The following is a 7617-nucleotide window of genomic DNA, read 5'->3' as shown; positions in this document are numbered from 1 at the left end:
AAGAAAAAGCAGAAGAAGAAGAAGAAGAAGAAGTTGGGCCTAACACGTGCGTTACAGAAGAAGAAGAAGAAGAAAAAGAAGAAGAAGAAGAAGAAGCGTGAATATAAATGACTTGTATGATTTGTATGGAAAAGCGTTCTCTCTTTGCCTTCGATCTCCTTCTGTTTTTTTCAATTTTTATGGTTTCTGAAATTAAGCTTTGAAATTGTTTTGAAGATGATGGAACTTTAGAAATACACCCGAACGATTACAAAAATACATCCAAACGATTATAGAAATACATCTAAAGGATTACAGAAATACACCCAAAGGATTTAAAAAATACACCCAATATAGGGAGAGACAGTATATTTCTTCTTGAAATCAATACACCCAAAGAATTATAGAAATACACCCAAAGGATTACAAAAATACACCCAAAGAATTTAAGAAATACACCCAAAATTTGTTAAAGTACACCTTATGCATAATTCAGAACTCTTTCTCTTTTTCCTCCTCATTTTCTTCTTCTTCAAAAACGATTTCAGAGCTTGATGTCAAAAAATAATGGAAACCGAGAATAACGAAGAAAGAAAACAAAGAGAAAATCACGTAAATGAAGAAGAAGAACAGGAAGAGGAAGAAGAACGTGTAGCAAGAAGAAGAAGAAAGAGAAAGAGAAGGCAAGAAACGTACCTTGAATAATGTTTCTTCATTTTTTCTGGTGATTTTGATGAAGGAGAAAGAGAAAATGAAAAGAGGAAAAGAAATTTCAATAAAAAAGAGGGAGAAAGAGAAGGAAAAGAGACACAGAGAAAGAAAAAGAAGAAGAAGAGAAAGAGGAAGCACGGAGAAAAGAAGAAGAAGAAAAAGAAACACAAAAAAAAATGTAAAACGACGTGTTTATAAATGACTTGTATGACTTGTATGTAGAAAATTACTCAATAAATATATCACTAATATAACAACAGGTACATCAATAAGTAAATTAGATAGTTAACAATAAATATCAATAATGTTTACATATTATTATAAATATTTCCCAATTATTACAAGAGTGTCGCCCATCACAAGAAAAATGTGTAAACAGGAGTGGATTCTAACACCAATATTGTGCAAGTGTGCATAGTACTGCATACCAAATTTAATTAGCAACGCGGTGATAGGTAGAACTGTAGAAGAACTGAAGAAGATAATAATAAAAGTAAATAAATAAAGAAATAGAAGACAGAAACACGCGCAGAGCTTATAACTTCGCTCAACTGGACCAGAAGATTGTTTCCACATTGAAACAGTCTCCTCTTGTTCTTTTTCAACTCTCTAGCAGAATCCAATGGATTCTGCAATCTCCGTCACCAAACCGGCGCAGATGGCACTCTTCAAGGCTCTCCACTGCCACTTCGCCGCCACGGATCCTCATCGCCTTCCTCTTCTCCGCCGCAGCCTCAAATGCGCAGTCAATTCCTACGCCTCCCGCCACATTCCGAGCTCACCCACGGTTTTCAGTTTCTCGTCGTCGCTCAATGCATTCCGCGTGCTGCTTCCGCCGCGACCTCCGTGCCGTTTACGGTGCGTTTCAAGCTCCGTCGCTTCCTTCGCTTATGAAGCCGGCGGCGAGTCTGGAGACGGTAGCGTGAAGTTAGTTGGAGACGCGACTCAGGAGGTTTCGGCGCTTTCACCTGATGTGATCATTCTCGATGTTTCGGTATGAAAAACTTGTTTGAGTGAAGTTTGGTTTGGTTCTCTTCTTCCGTTTTATTTTCTTTGGTATTTCTAACTAAGCTTTCTTTTACGTTCTCTTTGTGTGCGTTTGATAGGGAATGACGTGCGGTGGATGTGCTGCGACTATAAAGAGGATTCTGGAAAGTCGTATAAGTTCGTTGCAATATTGATTTTGATTTGGTTTAGGTGCTTCAATTATTCTATATGTGTAAATTGATTAGTGTTTGCAAATGTTGACTAACTTTGATGTTGAATGTGCTCTTGTACGTGAATAGTTGATTGGAATTTGATGTTCATGTGTGTGCAATATTTGAGATTATATTTGTAAGCATTGAATTTATATACCCACATTGTGAAATTGAACTTCCTTACACTGTGATCCAATTATAAATAGATAAGTCTGTTGATGTTCTTAAGGTAGCATTGAGAATCTGTGTCGCTATCTTCTGTAATATTTAGTTCTAATAAAAATGATAAAAAATCGTAAAAGGAAAGAAAATTCAAGGAAATGACAAGTAAGGTAGATAAGACATTCTATTTTTCTTCTTTAAATGCATGGCCATTTAGATTTTTTTTTAATTTGTTTTCTTAAATAAAGGATCAGTAATCTGAATTGTGGTTCTTTATTTCTTATGTTTATGCATAGCCCCAAGTGTCATCTGCTAGTGTGAATCTAACTATAGAGACAGCAATAGTTTGGCCTGTATCTGAAGCGAAAAAAGCACCAAATTGGCAGAAGCATTTAGGGGAGGCACTTGCAGAGCATTTGACTAACTATGGATATAGCTCCAGCCTTCGAGGTATGTTTTCAACATTATCAGTATAATGTCTCTTTGTGTTTCTGGGATGGAAAAAAATTTAGGAAGAGGTGTCAATGGATGCCACAAGCCTCAGTGAGACAATTCCTATGAAGGATCAGGATCAGGTGCCAAACCCAACATCTTAGTTGAGAGAGTTCGATCCTAGTAGTTGCTGGCTCAACATGGAGTTTATTCCTTTTAATATATTAATGCCTGTTTCTTTTCGCTCCCCCTGTGGTTATTCTTTCTTTTTCCACCCTTTTATTATGAATTATACCTAGTTTGTCCCATCTTAGTAATGTCCTTTGTGTGTCTGTTATCTCTCAGGTATTCAAGAAATAATTAGAATATTTAGGGACAGTATTGTGCAGATCAATCTGTAAAAAGTGTAGAACTCAGCTTTGTATTACCTTCAGAATTGTTATAGCCATTGCTTGATTATTGGTAGACCAACGTTGAACCGAAGATTTTGGTTGGGAACTATTGAATAGTGTGTGAGGATAATTTTTTCGCAAGTGATTTTTCTATCAAAGAAGTACATAGTGGTGCCTTCAAATTGCCCAATAGACCTAACATGATATTGGATGCCTTTGAAAACTGGTTATCCACTTAGCAGTTATTAGTGTAAATGAGATTAGATGTTAACATATGTCATAGAATTCAATTTGATTCACATGAAGCTTGGTGGGTTAAGTGGCAGGTAAAGACGATAGCAACTGAAGGAATTATTTCATCATATAAATGCTAAAGAGTGGTTGTCTGGAGTCAATGGTATGTTCTTAATTCATGCGGTTCTGAGTTCAAAACAATACCTTTTTATATGGCTAAACTATTTCCAAATCTTATATCGACCATTCTTAGATCTATAGGATAGTTTAAAACCATTATTGATGTTGTAATTCCTCCCTTCAGTAGGTGAGTCTCCATGGATTCTTGAGGGTATTGGAGTTCCGTGACACTCTTCTGGCAGCCCTGCATGATGACGGATTTACTGATGTTGACTCTGAAAGTAGCAACCCTTTAGTTATCAAGAATTATGAGGACTCTTGTCCATATGTAATCCTTTTGCTGGCTATTTCAGCTTTAGCATAGATGTCTGTGTACGTCTTTGGTCCAAATTCTTCTTGTACAAAATTCCCCCTTTTTTTGGTTAGTTAATGATTGTTAGTACTTGGAAAATTTGTGCCAATTGCAGGTTCTATCTGGAGTGAAATCAGATGGGAAAAAGAAGTTCATAAATGAACTACAGAAAGATCAGAAGATTGTAGCTATGGTTGGTGATGGAGTTAATGATGCAGCTGCCCTGGCTTCTTCACATATTGGTATCGCATTAGGTGGAGGTGTTGGAGCTGCTAGTGAGGTGTCTTCTATTGTATTGATGTGCAACCAGCTCTCACAGGTATTTTTCTTTCTTTAGGATCTTTTATTTATTCTAATCTTAAAACTTTTCTGTGTTGTCCAAAATTGTTTTCACCTTACAATATGTAGGACATGTCTTAAGTTTAGAAATGAATTTTGCTTCAATTATCTCAGCCTCGAATACTTCTTGAATCTTGATGAAATGTATTCAAGGTATCTAATCTGTTATGACTATGCTCTATGCAGTTAGTTGATGCTTTGGAGCTCAGCAGGCTAACCATGAATACTGTAAAACAAAATCTTTGGTGGGCCTTCATATACAACATTGTAAGTTCTCCCGTCCAATGTAGAAATTGATCTGCATTTAAAACAGGTTGTTGCAGTGTTTGTCTTAAATTTTATTTATTTATTTATATATTATTATTATTATTTTGGTGTATTTAGATAGTGATAGAGAGAGGACCCATGTGATTTGTTAGTGGGAAAATTTGTATATTCGAGAGTGTTGAGGAGGGAGAATTTATGAAATTAGAGGAAGGTGAACGGCTGTGAGTTGAATTTTTTTTCACGTTGGAATTTGAGCTCCACATCAATATGTTCTAAGTTCTAACAGCTTATTTCATGCTACTCTTCGTATTAAAAGTTAAAACGCAGAATACAATAAGTGTCGGATCTAATATAAGTAATGTCCAACTGACCAGTAACATTGAGCACCGATTCTACCTCTAGGAAGAGTATTGTCATGAAACCACTGGTCAATGTCTCGCATCTCTGTTACCAGGCTGCCACTGTCCATTGCACCTTCTTTTATTTTTATTTTTTTTATGCACCCACTAAAATAACTATATAAACACGTATCATCTTTAAACTTGACATTTTGAGTCATGTTATGACAAGATAAATAACAAGACTTGCATGAGGGAGAGGGGGAAGAAAGGATAGGACCAGGTAAGTAAAAAAAGAAGGCTGCTATGTTGGGAAATGCTAAAACTAATTTTGTTTCTTTCTTTTTCATAATTGTTTTGCCAATGTTGCCATGATTTTGATGGTGGTTGTTATTTCTTGTGTCAATTATTTGATCAACAATGTTTCTTATTTATTTATTTATCTTTTATTTACGGGTATTTATCATCATTATTTTATTTTTATTTTTTTCCAAAGTTAGGAGTGAGACTCGAATCCAAGACTGGCTCTAGGTGAGGATGAGGAGACTATGCCATTTGAGCTATAGCTCGTTGGCGCATTTATCATCATGACTATTATTTGGTGTGTCTTGAAGTTGATATAACTTGAACAAAACAAAGATAACTTATATTGTGTGTTTATTCCACTGCCACGGGGATACTTATAAGTTATAACTTACTTTGTAACTACTAGTTAAGTTTTAGTTCATTTTGTATTATATTCAACCCAGTTTGGGACTGATTATTCTTCATTTGTTGTTCCAACGCTTCTATTGATTTTTTAATCTCTGGAAATGTGCTATTCAAATGGTGTGTTATAATTATATTTCTACCTTTATACAGGTAGGGATTCCAATTGCTGCTGGAGTGTTATTCCCTATAAATGGAACCATGCTGACTCCATCAATTGCTGGGGCTCTCATGGGGTTGAGTTCCATCGGTGTAAAGACCAACTCGTTACTTTTTAAGATTCAGATTTTCTGCAAAGCAGAAACAAATACATGGTATGTTGCCGAAGACCAAAATCTATGCAGATTCTGACCTGGAAAATCAAAATCAGAAACTGAAATACCGGTATTAGATGTTAGGAGGCTCCTCCTAATAGCATAGAAACGAGGTTCCCCATCCTGATGTCAGGTTGAGTAGAGAATGCTAGGTATATGCCTCATAAATTCTAACCTTTGATCTTTGCCATCACAATGGTGGGGACACCACCCTATTTTATATAATGTATAATTGGAGGATATGAAAACAATTTTTTATTTGAACTAAATAAAATAAATTCCATAACCATTTTGGGTCTTCCATCCTGTTAATATTATATTGACGTTTCCCATGTCATCAGGATTACTGCATAATGCCGGCTTTGCATGGGGATATTAGGTGAGGCATCATCCTTAAGCTACCGTTATAATATAAGGATGAGGAATTTTCATATGGTCATGCTATCCCTACTCTTTGAATTGGATCCTCTACAACGAGAGTAGTTATAAATAATAAAGTGAGAATTGATCAATTGCTTTTATTGTGCATGGATTTCACCGAACTGATTTAAAGGTAATTAATTTGTCATTCCTTCACTTTACAACTACTCACTTCACAGAATTCTAATATATTCTTGGAAAGACAATATTACTTTCTATTAACTCTCTATTCTGTCTTTTATTCCTTCCTGCCAGTAGCTAAGCTTGTGGCAGCGTCGTTTGTGTCAAAATAACTTATCCTTCCAATGTTCTTGCATCGGGATCCCTTGCAATCTCATGAAATTCATTCGTGTATAATGCCTTTTTTGTATTTGCAAATATTACATTTCATATTCTGTGAGAAAAATATCTTCATATTGCACCTCAGCAATTTTTTTATTTAATATTGGATTTAATTTATACATATGGATGATAATGTAAATTCAGTTTGTAAATGACTAAACCAAGAGAATAATTTGATCAATTTAAAAATTATAAACCAATTTAATTATGATAAAAATTTACATATAGTTATTTTCATGTAAAGTTAATAGTTAAAAACTGTTTGATTAAATTGTAATCTAATAGTTCTTAATTATTAATAAACGTTTTCACCTTTAATTATTTCGAAAAAATCAACTTTAACAGAATATCAGGTCCAATTTCTTAAATATTGCTCGCTCTTCTCTTTGCCTTTTTCTATTTGCAGTTAAATAAAAATAAAATTTAATAGTGGATAATGAACCTATTGTCCAAAGAAAGAACATACTACATCTAAACAACGTAACCATTGATCATTGAGGAAAATATCAACCTTTTAGAACCCTAAATGCTCAAGTTTGCAATAATCATATCAAGTTTTCTAATGTTATCTTAGTAAAGATGTAGGAATAACCTTAATAATAATAAAAGAAAAGTAAAAACTCAGGTGCAGTCAACTTCACATAAAGTTGATAATTAAGAGTCGTTAGATGAAAATTTAGTCAAATCAGTTAAATTATTTAAAGGCTTTTAGCTATCAACTTCACATAAAGTTGACTGCACCTAAATTTATACCAAAAACAAAAAACATGTAAGAATAACCTATAAGATCCGATCAGGATACCACTGTACAAACTCGGCGTTCTGTAAAACTGAATTGGAATTCCACACCCGCATTTGTACACAGCAATGTATATGTATATATATTTTTCCCCTCTCCCTTTCCTTAAAAATGTTACAAATATTAGTTACTTTTTGTTCCCAGCCTGTTCCAATTCTGTATACCCACGTAGCAATCGACAACCATAAAATAAACGCTACTGAGTCTCAGTCTCTCAGTCTCTGTCTCAGTACCTGACGCTACCTAAGGAACATAAAAAATTTTCGAATGATGAATTGGAAAGATATTCAGTAAGTTAGGAAACCACGTATCCGAGCAAACCATTCGAATTGTGCAGTTTCAAATGAGACCCCTCCAAGACCCACTCACTGCTACCTTTCTGTTTTCCAAATTAAGTTGCATTTGTTTTATTCGGGTTGTGAAAAATGTGTTCAAACCATGTAAGTCATGCCAACTTGCATCAGAGGTGAATGGGGGTACACTTAAGTTTGTGATACCCCACCTGCAGT

The 7617-nt window shown here is 34.8% G+C and overlaps 2 protein-coding genes across 2 annotated transcripts; both read left to right on the top strand.

The window, feature by feature from the left end:
• The first annotated feature begins 1237 nt into the window (after window positions 1-1237).
• On the top strand, window positions 1238-3548 carry LOC112717811 (copper-transporting ATPase PAA1, chloroplastic-like). The gene is made up of 5 exons (XM_072204264.1): window positions 1238-1684; window positions 1797-1848; window positions 2346-2501; window positions 3196-3272; window positions 3414-3548. The coding sequence occupies exons 1-4, from the start codon at window positions 1313-1315 to the stop codon at window positions 3219-3221; spliced, it is 606 nt and encodes a 201-aa protein (XP_072060365.1). The 5' UTR covers window positions 1238-1312; the 3' UTR covers window positions 3222-3272; window positions 3414-3548.
• On the top strand, window positions 3243-5946 carry LOC112718319 (copper-transporting ATPase PAA1, chloroplastic-like). Its single transcript, XM_072204263.1, has 5 exons — window positions 3243-3272; window positions 3417-3557; window positions 3697-3900; window positions 4107-4187; window positions 5387-5946. The coding sequence occupies exons 1-5, from the start codon at window positions 3243-3245 to the stop codon at window positions 5582-5584; spliced, it is 654 nt and encodes a 217-aa protein (XP_072060364.1). The 3' UTR covers window positions 5585-5946.
• Window positions 5947-7617: the final 1671 nt, after the last annotated feature.

The sequence above is a fragment of the Arachis hypogaea genome, chromosome 10, assembly GCF_003086295.3.
Source record: "Arachis hypogaea cultivar Tifrunner chromosome 10, arahy.Tifrunner.gnm2.J5K5, whole genome shotgun sequence".
NCBI classification, from domain to species: Eukaryota; Viridiplantae; Streptophyta; class Magnoliopsida; order Fabales; family Fabaceae; genus Arachis; species Arachis hypogaea.
The sequence above is the reverse complement of the archived record's forward strand: the minus strand, read 5'-3'. Positions and strand labels throughout refer to the sequence as shown.